Source organism: Corvus kubaryi, unplaced genomic scaffold (assembly GCF_017639235.1).
Source record: "Corvus kubaryi isolate FWS band 111438036 unplaced genomic scaffold, C.kubaryi_AGA036_p1.0 66, whole genome shotgun sequence".
NCBI lineage: Eukaryota > Metazoa > Chordata > Aves > Passeriformes > Corvidae > Corvus > Corvus kubaryi.
In genome coordinates this window covers 32,755,454-32,777,073 of record NW_024582054.1, presented here as the reverse complement: position 1 = coordinate 32,777,073, position 21,620 = coordinate 32,755,454, and the positions used below count along the sequence as shown (strand labels likewise).

General features: G+C 41.9%; 1 protein-coding gene across 3 annotated transcripts in view; it reads left to right on the top strand.

Annotated features, from left to right (window-relative positions):
- PELI2 (pellino E3 ubiquitin protein ligase family member 2) overlaps positions 1-21,620 on the top strand; it is a 64,013-nt gene that overhangs the window by 11,120 nt on the left and 31,273 nt on the right. For all 3 annotated transcript variants that reach the window (XM_042047393.1, XM_042047391.1, XM_042047390.1), the window contains exon 2: positions 13,662-13,791. In XM_042047393.1, the coding sequence (XP_041903327.1) occupies positions 13,662-13,791 (130 nt within the window). The remainder of the gene's footprint in view (positions 1-13,661; positions 13,792-21,620) is intronic.

Genomic DNA, 21,620 nt, shown 5'->3' with positions numbered 1-21,620 from the left:
GGAAAAGTGATTCGCTCTTTCACCTCTGGGCATTCTGTAGCCAGTCCAGGCGGGAAGGAAGGAACTGGATTTGGGGTTGGCTGGGGTCCAGTTGCAGACTCTATTCAGACCCAAGCCAGAAGGGTATGGGCTGATTTGTAAGGTTTGGGCAAAAATGACAGTTGAGAAAAAGCAGCTGTCTCACTTTTGTGAACCGATGAAATTAGTTACAAATATTTCAGATGGTAAAAGTGGGATGCTTTGTGCTGTACAGAGATTGAGAAATGCATTAAAGATCAGTTTGTCATGCCTAAGTCAAGAGACCAAAACACTTAGCTGAGTTAAACTAGAAGAGATAAGAATGTATGATGCTCTTTAATATCCAGAAAATAAGTGTATTCACTTGTAAAAACAGCACATTCATTGTAACCACGAGTGCAAAGGGATGTTCTCCCACCTCCTGCCACCATTCTTACTTGTGCATGAACTAAGTGATTCTTGCATAAGTGATTGTGAGCAGTCTTTGGTTTACTTAGTCATTATTAAATGTAAAGGCTGGTCTGGTCAGGAGTAACACACATTTCATTTTCTTCCTGCTTCTGTTCCTAGACTTTATTCTGTATTTGGAGAAGGATGGAGTTTATTTGATGTACAGACATATGCAGTGTGACAGCTGTTGTCAAAATTTTAAATATGTGGTATAGCAAGCAGGATTTGACAGGACCTTTTAGTTTTTTGTTACTTGTTGTTATGGAAGAACAAAAGTCCAGATAATGACTGTTCAGATGGGCAGTTTGTCTTGGCATAAATGAATCCTGGTTAAAATCTGGAGAAGTTCTGAACAGGTGCCTGTTTCACACTGATGGTCATAACTGCTGGTAGCCTCTAGAACTGCTGGTATTTGTGGTGTGGGATAAGCTGTTTAACAACAGTTTTGGGGTGGTGATACCACAGGTGGAGTGAAGCAGTCACTGCTCCTGTGCTGGCACCACTGGCTCCCTATCCCAGTCATTTTCCATCTGCCTCTGGTGAATACACTGTGATTTACTGAGAGCTGTAGTGACAGGTGAGGTTGTAGTCTGTAACTGGAAATGAAGGATGTCACTGAACTGATTTTATTCCACAGCCTCCCGATGCTATTTGAGCTTTGGTGAGGAGAGGCTGTAAGATGAATGAGATTCCCACCCCCCTCCTTGTTAGACATCAGGGAATCCATGTGACTGATTCTCACCTCTGAGGAAAAGCTCCAGTTGGAGCTGTCACCTCAGTAGACAAAGGAGGAATCCAACTGCAAGACATGTACCCAGAGGAAATCATGCTTTGCTGGTTCCCTGGCTTATGAAACTCCTTGTTTTTTCATTGTTCTCCTTGTCAGTACTATTGCTTCACGTCTGCTGCCTGCAGTAGTAATAACAGTGGTGGGATGTTGAGTTTGAGTGAGAATGGACATGAATGTTCTGCTACCCCAGGTAACTCAGGGGTAGATGTAGATGAGAATAACTCTGAATGCCATCTTTTCTTGGAAAACCAGCTTTTTGGAGTAATTTCGAACACAACCTGAAACTGTTTTGAGAATTGTAAACAAGGTCCCATGTAGTTTAGCAGCCTCGTATTTTGCCTTGTGTATGAGCTCAGTTCAGAGCTAAGAATAGTATTGTGTTACTCAAACATGTAAATTTTCTGGATGTGGAAAGTCTCCTTTTCCTAGTGGTTGTAAAATAGCCTAGTGGAGTTTTTTTGTCCTTGGGCAAAACTCTGAAAGGAAAAATTTGGGATTTGTTCAGACATGAATGCTTCTCCAGTAGATTCCAGGCTTGTTCCTTTATAAGGGGCAGTTCCAGGAGATTTGCTTCTGAGTTTTACAAAGATACTGAAAGAGACTGATGGGGTGTGAGTATTTCTGGATGTCATTCTTATCTTCTGCTCCCCCTCAGGGTGGTACAGCCTGAGAGATTTCTACAAATGCTCTTTCCTCTGCTTTTGACAGGGCTGTAGGAGGAAAGGAAGATAGTTGTGTGAGACCCATAGAGATGTTCCTGTGGGTATAATGCCAAAGTATTGCCAGAGTAGCAAGGGAATGTGTGGTTTATATTCTGAAATGCATGTGCAGCACCTTAAGCTGGGCAGGGGAGGATGGGAAATAATTTGGGTATCTGCAAAACCCACATAAAAATGAGGTAGTACAGATAAAATCTGAGTCTTGTATATATCCATATATATATATATATATATATATATCTCTCCTCATGCACTGCAGTGGATGCAAAGCTCTTTAGCATTTTACCACTCCCCTCTTCAGCTGAAAACAGTGCGGCATGGCCAAGGTGCCCTTATGGAGAGTGATGTCAGGTATAAAAACTTGAGGGCAACAGGGAAATATCTCGAGCCAGGCAGCTGTAATCAATTACTTGATTTCTGTGTCTCTGAACTAGCTCCTGCAGTCATGCTTTGCTGGGCAATGCACTTCCAGTTTCAGTCTTGGGCTCATGAGCTTTATTTCCACAGCTGAATTTCCATTTGGCTTGCAAAAGCTACTTTTAAGTCCTGTAATGCTGTTTGATATTATGGCCTGTACTTGGAGAAACTTTGCTTTAAACAGATCCTCTGTTTTCTTGGTCTGGTTTGCCCCATAGGGCATCCTTGCCTTTAAAATCAAAGGAATCTAGAGAAATGGAGTGAAACATATGGGATGGCTTGTTTTCTTGAAGGTTGGTGAAGAAAAATAGTAATAGTATGCTGTCTGTCTTTGTGGGTGTTGGCAAAGAAAAAGAGCTGGATTTCCAAAGGAAAAAATTTGAGGGAGAGCTATCTGTGGTTTTAAACTTGTTTTCTGTTCTACAAACCATTGTGCTACTTGTGCACATTACTTAATATCTGTTGGAATGAAACTTCAGCTTGCAGAGTATAACCAGAAGTAGATGGGCTGGAACAGCCCTGCGGATGAGCTAAGTGAAGATTTCTCTCTGGGAAACTTATCTGCTGTAGAGCCTTCAGTGTGGCTTCAGAGTTTCAGAGCTTGCATCCGTGTATAAACACTGTCTTGTGTGGTTGTCTTGCATAAAACTCTTGATGCTTCAGTGAGGAGATGCCTTCCCATCTGCAGACCATGGCAGTGCAAGATCTCTTGTTCAGGCACTGCTACACGAAGCTCTGTAGTGAGATTCTTCTGGAAATCAAAATCTCTGAGCAAGATTTTCCACTTTTGGAAGTGGAAAAACATGAGGAATTCATCACTTCTGTTGCTTTGATTCATTCTTAGTAAGTGATGTTTTCTGAGGCCTGTGAAAAGCCAATGTTTATTTTATGTAACATTTTGGGAAGCCCTCTTAAGGGAAGCAAAATCTCAGCGTTCTGTAGGTGAAAGTGTGAAGCTGAAAGACTTTACTGTCATGAAGGTACATAGATCAGAATTCATTTTGCTGATCAACAGTAAACACTTAATGGCTTTGCAGAAATCTTTTCCTGGCTGGAGATGTCTGATTAACTTTGTTACAGATTATGATAAAAGCAAACACCCAAGGTTGCTGTGAATTAGTAAGCTGTCAGTGTGTTTTAAGTCTGAAGAAGATATATTGAAGTCTAGTTCTCTGCATTGCTGCACTATTAATTTCTGGTTTATTAAGACTTTTAAAAAACCCCCACAGCTTCAGCAGTGCTGTGATGCCTCTGTACTTATGGTCCACACACAGATCCAGTAGGTTTCAGGTATTTCTTTCAAACTGGGTATGAGGAATAATTTATCCTGTGTGGATTTTAGGGCACATAACACACTTGCTCACCAAGAACAGACAGAAAGGTAACTCTTTGCTTTTTCTCTTTACTTACCCACTCTAAATGTGCTGGGAGTAGGCAGCGCAGTAGATGATCTTCCCTTTGACAGCTTGTGCCATGGAGCAGTTGATATAATGCAGAATCAGTGATATTAAGGAAGCTGCTGTGTTCAGAGAGGCAGCAATGCTTGCGAGTGCTACAAAGGAGGAGACCCAATTCTTTATTTTCTGTTTCTGAGGCAAATATTTGGGATTCTGTTCAGCAGTTGGGATTGAACTGGGAGCTGTGCATTTGTAAGGGTGTCTTTTTCCCCGGGAAGCTAAAAGGAATGTTAAAATTGATAGAATTTGACTTGGATGTTGCAGCTCAGGATGCAGTAGTTGAGTGCCTCACTTTCTATTCAGTGCACTGCTGGTGAGATCACCTGTATTCACAAAATGGATGCAAATTTTATCTCTTCCTCTGTGCTAAATGGTACTGAAACCAACCTAAGAAGATTCTTGTCATGCATGAGTGTTGAAAAAGCTGTAACAGACATCCTGGAACTTCTTCCACTGTCTGTGGAAGCACAAAAATGACCTTGCAACTGCTTGTATTTGGAGGTGAACTGAAGTTATAAGAAAGCTATCACATTTTCTTATGAAAATGTGAACTATCAAATAGTCCTTGATAGGGTTTTAGGGAAAGCACTTGATTTCTTAGGAAATGACTTGTTGGGACTGTGCTTTTATTTTCAATGGCCCAAATGGTCCTTTGAGTGAAATGTAGTTTCTCCATAATGTTTAATGTAGTGAAGTTTTCAGCTGTAATGTGGTGTTATTACTGTTCATTCGCAGGCTAAAATTCGAACAGATTGGTTTTGCCCCTTTGAGCATGTGTGAAGCACAAAGAGGTTGGGAGAGTGTCCAGAATGTCAGGGCAGGTGGGTTTTGAGGTCTCTCGTCCCCTTGCATGCTATGATGTCTCATTTGTGTCTATTTTGAAACTTGCAGCCTTGACCTGATGTTTAAGAGCCGACTGTAAATAGTTTCCAAACAAAGCTGTGTGGTTCCTCTGGTGGTGTGGATCAGCAGTCTTCCTCCTGCCCTTCTTTCTTCCTGTGCACCGAAACCCAGCTGTGCGTAGTGCTTTGCGTTGAAAGGGATTTTGTGTTTTTCTGACTTGTTTTGAATGCAGTGAAAGCCAGATCTTGCTTTCTGCTGTATTTGTGAATATTTAACCAAATGGCATATCAAACAATTCCAGTGGTGTTTGGCTAGATTATAGATCCTTCTCAGATGAGTAGCATTTCCTCCATGCTATGAGAGGTTTAGGGTTGGAAAGAGGATTCTCTAAACATGGTGCTTTGCCCACCTCTTGTGCTCTTTTAGCTGAAATAAAAAGCATCCTTTGAAATGAACCTGATTAGTTTATACCCTGTATTTTGCTGTGCACTAGCATTGCTGGTTTTATGCAGCGGCGAATGGTTTTAGCTGACAGCTTTGGAGATGGGCTTAAAGCACTGAATAAAACTGCCTCCTTGTTAAATGAATGCTGGGGGGAGCAGTAAAATGTTGGAAATAAGGATTGTTAAGGAAATCATTATGTGAAAGAAGAGGTTTCCTTGCCCCATACCCTCTACTTTCTAAAAGGAGAACCTCTTGCATTCTAATTCTCTGCTAGCATATTACTTCTGTTGGAATTGATATAATAATATCTTAAATGTGGCGGTTTTTTTCTGTTAAAGTTGCTACTTTTCTTTTTCCCTGCCAATATCATGGTTATGGATGACTTTTGTGTTTTATGTTGTCAGACTCAGGTCATCCCTGCCTAGAGAGTTTTTAGCTATTAAGTTGTTTGGAACTGTCACGTTATCTGACTGCTTTAATTGAAGCTTATCCTGATGCTCTAGTAGGCTGCATCAGCATGTTTCTTGGGTTCTTCCAGAGTATCAGCTTTTAATCAAACTCTTGTGTTACTTATTCAGATGTCTTTGGTTTCACAAAAACAAAACTAACAAATTATTTTCCAGAAAAATTATTTGGGACAAGTAACAAGCTACTTGCTAAGAAAAATCAAGGAGGGTAATAAGAAGTTTCTGCAGAAAGTTCCTCCCAGCCTAGAAGAAACACCAGCTCTTTTGTATTCCTGACTGGATCTCCCTGGTCTTCTGTGACAAGTAGCTGCAGTAATGGATCCCTGACTCCTGTGCCCCTCGCTTGGGGACTGGTTGCTTCTGCTGCTTCTGTATTTTCTTACTCCAGAATTTCTTCCTCTGCCCCTCAGTGAGGAGAAGAGCATCAAAATAGCAAGGAGTTTTGGGAATTTTGGAGGTAGTTGGATGTGTGGTGTAAATAAAGCTGATTAAAAGCAGCTCTTACACAACCCATTTGGTATTTGCAAGCCAAGAGCATCCTTTAACTTTTTGTGTAGGGTGCAGTTAATACAGATCAGGTGCATGTTTCTTGAAGTGCCTGTGTTAGGTAAGCCAGACATGCATGAGGATTAGTCAGCTGTAGTTTCTATAAATATTCTCCCTGAAACAAACTTGATTTTCTTATTACTCTTCTGTTACAGCTGTTATAATAGCAGGGTAGTCCTGCTGGTGGTGGAGGAAAATGTGTGGAGTGGAGTAATTAAAAAATGAATTAACCTTATCTGTAGGGTACCAGATTCATTCATTGCTTGGTGGGTGGAGGTGGGGGGAACAGGAGGAGGCCACAACATCCAGGAATAGCTTTTTCCCCCAAACCAGAAGAGTGACCAGTTCTGTTTCAGAACACCAGGGAATAATTAAGGTCACCCTGGAGAACCTCAGCTACTGCACATGTGACTTCTTGTGGTGTTTCCAGTAGATAAGGTTATATTTAATTTGTATACCCTGTGAAGGAGGAAAGTAGGTTCTAGCTTATCTGATCTGCTGTAGGTGCCTCTGAAAGCTTTGTTTGTTGTTTTTTTTCATGGTGTACATAACCTTTTACTGTGTGCTCAGCTAATCCATACTTGTGATTCTGATCAGAGAGGGCCTGGCTGGAACATAAAAGCTCTGTGCATATAGCATGAGGCTTTGGGGCCAGCTCACTGCTGGGTTCCTGATGCTCGGAGCAACTTTTGAAAGGTAGCTAAAAAAAGTAATTAAAAATAACTCCTAATCATGAGCCAGTGATGCAAGTCAGCCTTTTCTCTGAAAAATCTGGGGTCATGGCACAGATCAGGCCAGGCTGCATTTCACTGAATCACTGCAGCCTCTGAGAAGGCTCGAGGACAGTACAGGGAGCAGTAAACAAAGCAAGGAGTACTAAAATTTGGTGCTGGGGAAGAGAAGGCTTGTGATGAACACACACAGGACTAATCACCATGCCAATGAGTGTTCCAAAAGTGCTGGAGAAGGGAATGCTTCCTGAAGTGTTCTATGATAGTAAAATGACTTCACAAATTCAAGTTGTAAGAACAAACACTTGTCTCAGAAGCAGAAAAGAAAAACCAAACCAACCCCAAACTGATTATAGCCACAGTTAATAGCTCCAACATACCTTTCTCAGGGATAATCAAGTTCACAGATGCAAAAACATTGCTTTTAATTGGGTAAAGAGATGAGATTATTTGGGACTTTGGAACTTGTTGGTTTGGATTTTCTTGCTCTGCAGGAAGACTGGCTTTATTAAGCTGTACAACTGGTAGTGATTAGGAAGCATTTATGCCTATGGAGATGTCTTAGCCAGCAGTCTGAGGTGGGACTGTGTCTTTCATTCAGGACCTCATCCCAGGTTGCATAAACCAAAGGTCTTGGATCAGTGGCTTTTGGTAATCCAAGGATGGAAGTCCTTTGGTTATCCATGAGTTGCTTATTGCTGCAGTCTTTCTACTTAATACTGCTTTAGTTTTGCTGTTGTAACTACTTAAAACATTTTCCTTCAGAAAGGAAGAAAAATCTGATGGGAATTCATCTTCTAGCACGTGAGCCTGCTGTGAGAAGAAGAGAGAACAGATTGTTGAAGCTCTTTGGTGGATTTAGCAGGAAGTGCAGGAGACTTGCTTGACCTGGGTCTCCCTTGCTGTGTGCATGGGGAAAGTTTTAACTAAAGATGTTGAAACACAGTGGGGAGGCCCAGATCTTCCCGACTAACTGAAACAGAGATGTCATGGATTGGCTGGATCAAGCCTTTGAGTTGGGGATGGAGCAGGTGACTCTGCCAGCTCTGTTTTCTGTCATTCTGTGGCCAGGAAGCAGCTGTACATTTTTCCAGAGATGATGTGATGCAGTGGGGAAAGGGCACCCTGGGAAGACATAAGGGAACCTTCTGGTCACTCAAGGCTTGTTGAGTGCCAGGGGATGAGGGCAACAAGGATAAAACAGCATCCTCCTTCCAGCCTCCAAGAAAGTCCAGCATTAAAGGTGTTTGTTGCAATCTGTTGTAGTGGTCTGTGCAGCGCTGCACTGTTCAAGGAGCAGCCATGTGCTCACTGCCAGAACTCCCAACAGGAACGGGATTAGCAGTGGCACCTCTGGAGGTGGAGGCTGCTTCTGAGACAGACATTGATGCATGCAATCAGCTGGAGACAAGCTGAGACCTAAATTCATATTGAGTTAATATCTGTGACGCTGATACAGCACCAGAGAACACAGTTCAAAGGAGGAAATGAACCAGGAGTATCCTGTTGGTACAGAAGTTCTCCTTAGCTTCGCTTTTGCTATTTGGCAACTCTTCCCCATGAGATTAAGTTTGAGAATAACTTCACTGTTCTGTTTCACTGAAATTCACAGATAACTGGAAGACAGCAACTGCTTATTTTCTGAAGCTCTGATGCAGAAGAATGTATTTGAAAGAATTCTTGCCTTTTTTCCAAAAGGAAATCCTTAGCCATTCTTTTGCTGAAATACTGCTAGATACAAAATGAATTGTTGAGGTTGTTACAAGGGGAGAGGGTGTAAAGACTATGAAGTACTGGCAGTGATATTATATAAAAGGAGACACAAATATGCTTATTTTGTTGTCAACTTTGCATATGTTGAAGCTTTCTGTTTGTGTTTTGCTATAAAGTATAAACATGTGGCTTCTTCCCTTTTAATGTGTGTTCAAGGGAGGGAGTGTTGGATGCTTCAGCAGCAGAGGGTTTTCCAGTTAGTCAGGACTTGAGTGTGGAGCCGTGAAAAACTCTGGGACTGGGTATTGCAAAGGTGAATAATGTATCTTTAGCCTTCATATGTCATGGATGTCATGATAGCTGTAGACTCGCAGTGCTTCCAAGGGAATCTCTCCTGCTCTCTCTGCTGTTTTCCATGTTGCTGATAAAAGTGCTTCTGTGGTTTTGCAATGGGCTGGAGAGTGAGGAATGTGGTTTTAAAACTGAATTTAAAGCATAAATATAGTTTTGTTTCTCCTTCATATGAACCAAGGAGAGAAGTAGTGGGAATGAATTAAGAAATGAAAGGTGAGAGTGCTGCTTTTGGCACCAGTGTGGGACCACACTGGTTCAGGGATGGTAAAAATACAATGTAAGCACAAACTGAATTTTGGTATGTGTGGAGAATGTACTACAGGATTCTACCAAATATGGGATCAGAATGTACTTACAAGGGAAGATTTACTCAAGTCTGACTTCACTTCTGCAGCTTTATTGTTTAGTGAGCAAAGATGTGCTGTTTGACTCACTAGAGCTATGGAAACAACTGCAGCATCTCATCTGTTTATAGCCAAGTCTGTCATTTGGGATGGTTTTCATCCAAAAATGATGAGGTGTGCCATAGATCTGTTAGTTATAGACAAGGAAAGCAAAGTAAAATTACTCCTTTTTATCTGGGGGAAATATTACTGGTGAGAACCAGGAGTTGTTCAGTTTTAGTCTTTTGGGAGGTAGTTTGCATAGGTATGGAGAAGTATTTAAGTTTTATGATGACTTGTATTTTGATAGCATTGTCAAAAAAAAATCAGCTACATGCAGCACTTTCAATGTCAGCTAGCATATACCTTAATTTTAAGGATGACTTCCTTGAGTTGACATCAAACTTTCCAAGGTGCAGGTCAAGGTTTAAAGCTCTCGTGCCAAGTAACAGAGCTGTCATTTACTCTTCGCCACTGTCTAGCCTGGATTTTTTTAAAAAACAAAACCAAAGTAAGCATAAACCAAAAAAGCTTGTGTAACAAGCTCTCTGACACACAGTTCAAAGCTTGTTGCTGATCTCTGAAGTAGACAAGTACTTGTAGTAGTACAAGTAGTACAAGACTTGTAGAAAGTAGGAACTTGCCACAGTGGACTGTGGGAGCGAGCATGTGTGGTCTTGCTCTCCAGACAGCCCCGAATCCAGGCGGAGGAGAGGCTTTCATTACATATCCCAGCCATGGGAAAAGCTTAATTGGAGTTTGCAGCTCATTGTATACCAAACTCTTCAAGTGTTTGATGTAAATCTGTAGGAAACTGGCTTTGATAATTATGGTGCCCATAGCCCATGCCAGCACCACTCCCTTATTTGCAAGGAATAGTGCTATCAGCTGAGATAATTATCCCACGAGGTTTCATAATGCAGCTTGTCCCAGTACTGCTGTCACTGAGAAGTGTTTGGCAGAAGTACAGGACCACTCCTTCCACGTGTATTGGTCTGATGAACATCTGGAGAACTTTGGAAGTGCCCCATCGATCTGCATGTGGGCAGGATGCTCTCAGAGATGATTGTTCTGTCCCTGTGAAATTTGATTTTTTTTCCTTGTTTGTTTTATTAGTTGAGAACAACATTTGTTCCAGGCTTTTTGGTGCGATGAAGGAGAATTTCAGATGCAAGTTCTTTTGGTAGTACTGGCCTTCTTGTGAAGCAAAAAGTTGTGTGCTAATGTGCTGGTCCCTAAGCTGATCGTGGAGCCATTGGAAGAGTGCAAGGAGAAGGGAAATGACTCCTGCTTGTGGAGGAGCTTTGTGAGAGGAAGCTTCTGTTGGTTGTGGGGAAGCTTGGAGTCTCCCAGTGTTTTGTGATGGGGAATTTGTGGCCTCAGTCCTTGTCCCTTCTCCATCTGTGATTCCATCCTGTTGCTGCTCAGAGGGAGGCACTTTTTGCTCACCCAGGCACTGCTCAGTGGAAGAGCTGAGAGCACTGGAGAAGAGAGGGCAGGTTTTGTTGTAGTTCTTTGTGCCTGTGCTTAGAAAAGCTGGCTCAGCAAGGTGTGGGCAGCTATTCCTCCTCCTGGGTGCTGAATCCTGCTGTGTCCTGTGGGACAGCTCCTGTCAGAAAGGCAGGGATGGGCCAAGGCTGTGGGGCTGCTGCCTCAGGAGCAGGGCAGAGAAGGTGGGAGGGAGCAATCCTGCCACGGCTGGCAGCATCCCAGGGCATTGCTGCTGGGTCACTGGGGATGGAGCTTGTTCGGGGGTGGGAAGGAAAGGTGTGGCCACAGTGCCATGGGGAGGGTTGGTTTGTGGGGAACAAGTTGAGAGGCCTGGTGCAGGAAAAATGAAGGCATCTGCTGGCTGTGGAGAGGGGCAACTTCTCACACCCTTTTTTCCCCCCCCTTCTAAAACATGTGTGTATCCCTAGGAATTGTCCCAGCTCTTTCTACCGCTGTCGAATCAAAATCAAACTTGCAGGTCTATAATTAAAGCATAACAAATAATAAAACTACCACTCAATTCCTCTTGCCCTTTGTGGAAAGGAAATGTAGAAATGGGCACAAGGAAAGCCTTCATGAAAATTTGTCAGTGCTAATCAGGATAAATGAGTTCAGCTTTCACTTTGCTTGTATTTCCTTCCTATTTGAAGTTTCCAAGAGGTCTTTTAACCTTGAGCTTCTTTATTTCTCTCTTTTAAAAGTAATTAAATCCCACAGAAATGAGTTAGAGCGGCCTTCCCCAGTTAAAATTGTTTTCTGAAAATGAAGAAAAAAACCCAAACCAATAAAACACCACTTGCCTGGTTTTAACTTCCAGTGGAACTACTTTAGTTCAGTACTGTTTAGCAGTTACACAAGTATAAGAAAAATTGATAGTTACAGGATGTAAAGCTAGCAATGGTAATATATAGTCGTTATACATTATTTCTGAGGGAATTGTTACTTTTTTAGGTTTCCAGATAAAAATACTTGTAGAAAGAATGTTGTCTTCAACAAGTTAAAACTTGCTGGCATATTCCTGATAATAGTGTCTTTGAAAGAAAGCATGTGCATATATCCGGGGAGATTCAAGTGGAGAATCAAATAACTCCTATTTTAAGTGCTGGTATTTAAGCTGCCTGTGGAACATATTGATGTATTTTTCTAGGGATTGGTCTCTTGTGATGAGGATCCACTGTGCTGCACTTCTCTGGAATAGCATTAATAACAAATTTCCAAGGTGCAAGTAGGCCTGGCATGAAATAGTAGTGATTTACTCCTGTTGGTTTTGTGCTGTGTTAGGGAATCTCTTTTAATATTCCAGAAAGACACAGTAGTCTTCCCTGTGAAAATGGGAGTGGGAGGACAAGTTCAGCTGAAAGTCTCTCAACTTTCTATGTGGCTTCAGCATCATGTATTGAATGTGCATTTTTTAAATGTCTGAGTTTTATGTTCTACAGTACTGAGATTTGAGATTATTTTGATCTTAAATCTGTTCTTGCTTGTGCTCAGTCATTCAGCAGTCCTGCATTTGGGATTCCTGCTGTTTAGACGTGGTGGCTGTGCACTGTGAGCTGTTTCCCCATGGGACAGCTGGTGATCCTTGCCTGGAGTGAGCAGTGAGCCTTCTCCAGAGCCCCAGCAATGAGGTCTCTTGCTTTCATCTTTCATCCATTGCCCATTTCCTGCTGGTTTGCAGAAGGGTGGGAGGCTCTCAAAGTGCATTCTCTTGTTATTCAAATAGTTACATATACAGGATGTAATGATAAGAAAAAAAATATTCTGGGTTGTTGCATTGCTGCTTTTCTTTTTCATATTCTTTTTCTGCCTGCAACGTTAGCCTTTAATCATAAAGACTGTAGGAGAGAGATACATGAGATCAGTATAGAACAGACCTCACCAGTAAGACAGAAGTGATTTATCAGTGGAATAACATCTGTAGTTTCTTGGGCAAAAGTCTGAAATCTCTGGATCAGGAATGGAAGAGGCAGTAAAGCCCTGAAAGCTCCTCCTAGACCAGCTGAGAGTTGGCAGGAATGATGGTGAAAAGCCTCTACCTGACCTAAATCTTGGGGGTGAGGTGGTGGTGTATTCTGTGCTTGTGCAGTGCAAAGAAAATTCCAGTTGATCCCTTCCCTGGGGAAGGAGCTCTGTCCCCTTGAGGCTTCAGACTTCTCTGAATAATTAATCTATTGGGTCTGTGTCCTCAGGGAGAGATGAAAGAACTGTCAAGGGCTCCTGTGTTACACCTGATAAAGAAAGTCATTAGTGAGGCTTCAGATAGTCACATAAATTAAAAACACTTGCATCCTCTTTCTTTAATAATAGATAAAGCCTTTAGGATTAAAGTTTTTTTAAAAAAAAAAGAGGGGGGGAACACAACTAGAAAAGCATTCTATGTGAGTAATATTCCTTTTCACATAGTTTTACTTGCCCCTAAGTTACTTTGGTCTTCCAAGTTGCCCCTGTTCTTCCTCCACTCCTACATGAGATGTGGGGAGAGGGGTGGTAGGGTAAAAACATTTGAAACCTCCTTATGTTCTGAAATTAAAGTGAAGATGCAGAGTTTGTTCTTCCAAATTCCTTTGATTCTAGAGATGAGGAGGTGTTTCTGTGCTTGAAAAACCAAGTATTTAATTTGTAGTTAATTATCTTCTTAATGAGAATAAAATTCCAACCATTGGTAGGTAAAGAATGTTTGAGTGCTCATAATTCAGGAAGCAAGCTTAGCCTGGTTGTTACTTTTTTTTGTTTTGCCCCGTGCCTTTGATGATACCAGAACGTTGTGGCCAAGTTACCGCTCTCTCCTTTCCTGCATTCCAAACTGGTTTATGCTCAACTTTTTTCCTTTATTTCCAGATATAATGGATCCCTCCCTAATGGTGACAGGGGGCGCAGGAAAAGCAGATTTGCCCTTTATAAGCGACCTAAGGCAAATGGAGTTAAGCCCAGCACTGTTCATGTCATCTCTACTCCTCAAGCATCGAAGGTATGTGACACTGGGCAAATCCTGGTTTTTGATGATCCTGAGTGGAGAAGAACTCGGGTACTACTGCTGATTTACCTTGCTGCCAGTTTATTCTGTGCTAGTAGGATACATTTGTTTAATGAAGAGGCTGCAGTGGATTTTCTTTCTGGGGTATATAGCTTTAATCCAGTTACCTGTTTAAAATGGTCTGTAAGCTCAGGTATGAGATAATCTGACCTTCCTGCCCCTGTTCAGAAAGCTGACTGTCAGTGCTGACTGTTCTATATGAGCCATAGAGTAGTCAGGGGATAAAAACACAAAAAAGTATTTTTGTTCTTTCTCACTGGAGTGATATTTCTTTCCTCTTCAGAAGGTAACTGACATGCTATAAAAAATGTTCTGATCTCTTTGGGCCTTTCACTTTTGTTGCTAATAATGATACTACACAAATTTTTACCTGAAGTTTAGTGTGGGTGAAGGAGGAAAAGCAGCCAAGTAAATATATTAACCTAGCAACATATTAGTGCATAGAACTGTCCAGGTCAGAATTCTGGTGGTGGAATATATTTCAGGCTGCAAAAGGTCTTGCTATCTCTCTTCTCAACCAGTTTTTCTTAGAAGCAAGAAGTGGGTAGAGTCTGGGCCAAACTGGAGGGGAAGTTCTGTGGTGGCACTCATACAGGAGGATGGTTTGTTTGAGATGTACCTCACTGAAATACCTCTTGGGAGAGAGAAGGAGAGAACCTACACCATTCTCAGAAAAGTGTTGTCTGTCTTGGACCAAGAGAAGAATGTTGTTTAATACATAGTATGGGATTATGTTTTCTCTTCTAATACACACCATACACAGTATATGCCTAAACTCACCAGAATACACAATATTAGAGCTTGTTCTCTTTGAACATTATATAGGGCTTGCCTTCTGCAGATAAATGTGGAGTCTTTTGGATTAGAAGTTACAGTAAATATTTTTCAGTGTTTCTATTATGAAAATGAAAGCTTTTGTGAGTTAAATCTTCCTGATGGCATCAACCTTCAGAAAAGACCCGTAGTGTATGTTGGTAATTCTGGTCTGTTGCTTAAAATGTAACAAATGGGGAAAAAATGTGTTTTACATAGTGGATGGAAATACACACATGTTCTCACTGGATAATCTTAAGCATTTAGACTGCAGATAGTATTTCAGCATTTGAGTTGCAAAATATTTAAACACCTGGCAGACACCACATGGAATCTGGTTAATGTTCATCTGTGGTGTTATTGTAGTGCAGATAAAATATGTGTGCTGTACAAATTGGTGTCCTTATAAAGATAGCAGAGGGTCTGGGACATTAAAGCCTGTCCTCTGAGCATTTGGATTCAGGGAGATGTGTCAAGTTGAATGTATTTTGCACTTTCTCTGAACCCTTAGAAAAGAGCTTTTGTGTATTTGTGCTGCTGTCTGGGGCAGGGCTGGTGGATGTGTGCCAGAACAGTGGTGCAGTGATTCTTAGTGAGTGCTCTTCCCATGCACGGAAAGGACACTTAGATTTTTAAGATGCTGTCATCAGCTTTTCTCACATCTTAGGCAGCAGAGCCTGAATTGTTTTACTGAGAAGTGTTTCTGCATGTATCTTGTGTAAATGAAGGAGCATAGGCTAATAAAAAGTGAACTGCTTAGTTCTTAGCAAATAATGTGCAACTTGACCTCAGAAGTTTAGTTGTGCTCTCAGTCTTTCAGTCTAATTCGCATTTAAGGAAGATGAAACAGCAGAAACTTGTGCTGCACAGGATATTAACAAGTTTCCTCCCTTTACATCCTTCATTTTAACTTTTCAGATACCAATTCTCTGTTTTTTTCTGCTTGTCTGTCTCTGTAAACTGAATATGTGAGTAAAAAGACATATGTAATGTTTAGAGTGCTAATGCTTTTTGGGTGGTGGATCTAGCAGAGGTGGGAGAAGCCCTGATTGCTTCCACTGGCTTTGTCTCTGACAAATGGAGGCTTGAATAAGGTGCATGGCTGGTTTTGTGCTGATTGCATTAATGCAGCAGCTCAAGAGCTGTAGCTGTCACCAATTTCAAGTTCGTGTGTCAGCCTGAACACTGCAATAGATGGTAAGAGGATGCTTGTCATGTTCCATTGTCCCTACTGTGCAGGTGTCAAGGACAGCTGGAGTAGCAATGGCTTCAGTAGTAAATTTAGCTCAGCTAATTGCATATGAATCACTGCCTTTTGTTTTTTCCACTAAGCACTTGTTTTTTGCCACTCTGCCTTCTGAGGTGCTGAAGAAATTTCAGAAATGTTTGGCCTTCTGAGGGTATATGGGTGTATTTGGGGGGAAAGCAGTGCCTAGGGTAGTAAGTCTCAAGTTTTTTCAGAGTTGTCATTGTTAAAAGAGAGATACATCTCTTCAACATTCTGCACTTGACTTTAAGACCTATTTTATTAACTCTGTGCTTAGGCACCATCCAGGAAATTTTGTGATGTCCCCTATTTGACAAAATCAGCCTGTTTGAGACAGACCTTTTCCAACATTGTCAAAATTGGTTTTACTGTAAGAAAGAGCTTAAAACTCTTCTGGTGTCCTGAGCTTGTCTGTGTGAACCTGTCTGGGGTAGGGGTTTGGTGAATGGGGGACTGTGAGTCTTCATTAACTGAGTATGGATCTTTCTCAAGGTTTTAATAATCCCCTTTGCTGAATTTGAGAGTTTCTTTCCAAATCATCACATCACAGGAGAGGCCATTCCTTTCCTCTTGACATGGGTCTCATGATGAAGAGAGAGGTTTATCAGTTATGATCACAGAATTTGTGAAAACCTTCCTCTGACTGCCAAACTCATAGGTATAAGTTTGCTGTTGGCTCATCAAAACATACTTAGGGTTGGTGATTTTTATTTTCAGGCTATTGGAGCTGTTTAACAAAATCAGAAGTTAGTTGTAATGTTTATTTCATTTAGTTGTGTTGTGTTAACTGTTGCTTTCATGCACAATATTTAATGCTGTGAAACTCCAGTCCGAGTGTGCTGGTGTCCGAAATGATTACAGGGTTTACTTGGGCAGAAATTTTCCAATAAGTGCTGAACTTCACGTGAGAGTGGCATAAAAGGGTTTTTTTTCAGAATAATCACCTGGGAATGATGAGATGCTGAACTGGACTTTACTGGATTTTGGGAGGAATGGGGGAGGCTTTTGTAAGGGTTTTTTATATTTTGGGGGTTTGTGACTTTATTTGTTTGGGGGTATTTGAATCTGAAAGGGAAAGGGGAGTCTGTGACTGAAAACTAAACCAGCTTAATATCACTGTGGAGTAATATTTAAGGCCAGTATGTTTTTCTTATAGATTCTAAGCAGGTCAATAATATGCTAAATAAAATTGTACGATCCCAGTTTCTGCGAAGCGTGGGTGTTCCTGGTCCAGTACACGTCCAATCTTTTGATTCAGTGGACCATTAGGTTAACACTTGGCCCTGTGCAAACACAAGTGAATCTTCATTCCTCATTCCTCTTCTTCATGACCATCCTCTGGCTTCTTGCTGGACGTTGTTAGTTGGAGTTTTTTGTGGGACAGTGGGGGAGAACTCCCCCAGTCTCATATGAGAGGGGTGCTGGCAGCTGGCATTAACACTGAGCTCACTGGTGTTGCTGGACACTCTGATTATGGAATCCCCCATGACTTCAGCTCTGCAAGCATTTAGATTTCTCTCTTGGCTTCTGATGCTTCAGAATTACTTCCATGAGTGTGAAGTTTAGGGAAATGAAGAAGGGGCTTCATGTACGTTAGAATTACTTGAAATATGGCATTAGGAAGCAGAAGTTGTTGGCAGTAGCCCTCCAAGATTCCCTAGGAGTACTCTGGAAGCATGACTGAATTCCCTCATTACAGTGTGGATGGTAGTTGAGACTTTCCAAAGTATTAAGTCAGTGGGCAAGAGACTATAATTGCTGAGCACTGGAAGTACTCCTTCCTAGCAAGGGAATGTTGTGCTTTCCTAAGTGATTGCGTGCCTAGTAGTGACTCCAGAGAAGATTCCAAATGCCTTTTGAATTGCTGCAGACTTGAAAAACCCCACCTTTAATACTTTTTTGTGGTAGTGTGTCTTGGTATTTATTATGTCTATCTTTCTTAGGATCAAAGTTTTCCTTTGGCAACCTGTGGTAGATAAAGGCAACCTATTTTCTCCCCTATGAAATTACTATTTCAAGCTGACTGAGGAAGATCTCTCTGACTTCCAACTCCAATTACCTGCCGAGTTGGCTTCTGCTTTGTGCTATCACAACAGCAGCTTGGATAGTCACTGGCTGGGTTCCTGCAGCTCCAATCAAGTTTCCTGCTGCTGCTGGAGAAGAACAAAACGCAGCCATACGAATAATTATTAGGTCGGGGAGAGAGCTGCAATTTGTGCTTTGAGTGATGAGAGAAAATGAAAGTATAGGATTCTTGTGATTAGTTATCTACTGTAGATATTGCATCTGCTTTGACGTACTTTGAATTGGGAGTAAAAAGGCCACAAATCCTTTTGGCACTGACAGCTTTTTGATGTTCATTCTGAATGAGAGCTGTAGAGCTCAGCTGCTGTCGGGAGGATGCTGTGTCTGTCAGTGGCTTCTCTCTTTCCTGTTGGGCTTATTTATGGTCTAATCAGTTTATGGAGCACTAATTTGTTCTGAAGTAACTTAATCGCATAGGTGTCTCGAGAGCCCTGGGTTGTGCAGAGGCAGCTTTTTCTTGGCTCATCAGACTGAGTCTGCTTGAATAATAGTTTCCTTGGTGTAATGTCCTTTTTTTCTATTAAATGAGCATTGTCTTAACATGCTAACTCCTTACCCCTGTGCCCTTGTAAATAGCAGGGAATGGTTAGGCAGGAGAAAATGGTTACACCAATTTTGCTTCTAGGGCTTAATAAATAACAACACTTACTAGGTTTGAAACCCTCCCTCCTGAGCTTTTGGGTCCTATTGACTGCTCAATGCATGTCAAAGGTTTTGGAAAATCATTTTATAGTGTTTTCTAACAAAACCCAGATGTTTAGTGAAGGAAGGGGAATTAAAAATTGCTGAGGTCTACAACAATTATTTTTTTATGACTTAACGTTGCTTTTTGTTTTCATGCTTTCCCTTTAGAGCATAAAAAAAAGATCAAAAAGTGCTTTCCTTGTAAACTCTCTTTAAACTACATCTGCTCTAAATCAATATTTTAGAGCAGATTCTACTTGAATGCGGTGCCCTTTGAAAGCAGAGGAGGATGCAGTGATCACCAGGGCTGGTGTCAAGAAACTTGGGAACATTTCATTTCCCCATACGCTTCCCCTTGGCTTCCCGCAGGGAGCCAGGCTGTGGAGCCACTGCTGTGCAGGATCTGTCACTTTGCAGCTTCCTTGACCATGTCAGAAATAACCTGGGGGGTTTGAGCTTGTGATAGTGCAGAACCAGGGAAAGGAGAGGCTGCACCTCAGCTGAGGTTTAAATGCTGTAGTGTAAGGTCAGACACTGCAAATCTTGGTGCCCATCACGGAATGTCCTCGATTGTTTGTGCCACGGGAGAAGCGATGAGTAGGATTTGTACTGGAGACGGCAGAGCCACTTGTTTCACTGGAAGATGAAAATTTCACAGCTTGAGCCTAATGTAGCATGACTTGTTTAAAACTGTCTTGTTCCGGTTTGACTGGTTCCTGCGTGCTTCCCCACCGTTCCCCAGAATTTAGAGTGGAAATTTTGGACCACCTGCTGTAGTGGTGAGGCTCTGTCCTGTTTCATATTTATTCTGTTTGGACTCTCAATTGAGACTCTGGCTGGAATGGATCTGGTCTTAGAAGTGCACGTCTCCTGAGAGCTGGGTTGCCTAAAAGTCAGGAAACCCCCCCAGGCTGGTTTTGGATTAAATGAAGCCACATGGCCTGAGCGTGCTGTTTCTGCCTGTGTGGTGGTACTGCCTTTGGAACTTGTTGGGGATAGCTCGCCCTGCAAGTTGGCATTACTGAGGGAGATTCTCAAAGAGTCTTAAAGTGATGGGGATCTGCTGTGGGGTTCCAGGTGTTTGGGTGGGCTGTGCTGGAGCACAGCTGGGAACAGCTTGATGACTGCAGGGGCTTGTATACAACTATTAGAGCCTGGGACTGTCAGCATCTGTAATACAGGAATTCCTCTTCCCTATATAGGTTGTTTCATACTCAAAAGAAAACGGCATGACAAAGGGAACATGCAGGTGCTGATGGATGTACTTTTCCTGTTATCTCAATCTAATGTCCAAATGAAATTGTCTTACATGGATGGAACATTGTGTTTTGGAAAAGTCAGATAGTCTGTACTCAGTCAGAGCAGTATGGAATTGCTCTCCTGGAACGGGGGAGTTGGAACTGCATCAAAGAGGAGATGTGACTTCTCTGCTTCAAGGCTTTGTTGAGAGGGGCAGTTATTTTGAAAGCACAGAAAGCAATTCAAGCATCATGGGCCAACAGTAACTTTTCAGAGAAACAAACAGCTGCTACTCCTGTTTTACAAATTAGAAAATATTTGTTTTCCAGAGTGCTTAGAGATTTTGTTGATGGTAATAATAAAATCTAAATATTTCTCTTTTTGAGAGTCTCTTATGACTCCATCTGTAAAATGAGTAATGTTATCTGTTTGCCAAGAGAAAAACTAAGAAGGGTGACTCTCTTGTGACATTTGAAGATTCCTCTTTCCACTCTGTAGGTCTCTTGTCTGAGACATGTTTATGCTTTCTTTTAGATGTAGATTTACTTTGTTTTGAGATCTTACTGGTTTGCTCCTATTCAACACCAAAGATATTTTAGGAGAAAGCAGGGAGTACTTTTTCTGATAATCTCTTTTGAAGGGATGTATCCCCAGCAAAGTGCTTGTGGTGATGCTTCATTTGCTGGATGCTCCAAGCTCTTCAGCTCTGTGTGCAGAAATTTATCTGGCAGTCATGAAGCAATTCAGAATTCTTTAGCACTGTGGCTTTGCTTCTACAGGATCATTATCTCTCTCTCTCTCTCTCTTTTTTTTTTTTTTTTGGATCATCCATGAGGTGTCCTTCCATGAAAACAAATGAGTCCAGCCACTGGACCTACATCAGAGCTTGTTCTTAGGTGACCTCTGTGTCAGACTGAGTGTGTTATGTACAGACTTGCCTTGAAATTCTGCGTGCCTCTTGTCCATAGTGATTCTGCCGGTACTTCAGGAAATTCTGGACTCTGCAGATGCCTGCTGTGAGATAATGCTTGTGGTAATCTATACTTTGGCCATCTAATTTCAGCAGCAGCAGATGCCTATCGCTTTGACTTGAGGAAGCTTGTTAAAGGCCCAGCACTGCCAGCTTGCTCAGTTGTTCAGTACTTGCTATTCCTCCAGCTCTGAGGGACTCTCTTGTGCGGAGTTCACCACAGCCAGAGAATGATGGATGCTTTCTTTTCTGCTTTTTGATACCAGCAGGGAGGGGTATCACTCCCTGTCCACCAGAAGAATTCTGGACATGGTGCGCTGAGCTCAGGATTGCACATTCCCTGTGAACTCTCACTCTGGGGACTGTGGCCTGGCACTTCACTGAGAACAAGGCCAGTGTCTGAACAGTGATCTGTCTCAGACTGGGGTCATCCTGAAGTGTTGCACTCGCAGCCTTAGATGTTGGCAACAATTGGCACTTTGGTGGTCCCCGAGATTTTCCTGGGAACCTCACCTGTTTTTTAAGTTTAAGATACTGAGAGACACTTTTCTTTCTCTTTTGCCCTAACCCAGGATAAGAAAAGGGGAAGCAAGGACAGGTTTGATTGCTATGTATTTAGTTTTCTTTCATGAATCTCATGTGGCCAAAGAAACTCTGGTTCCAGGGCCTGTAGCTGCACAAGTCTGTTTCTCCTCCCAGACCTCA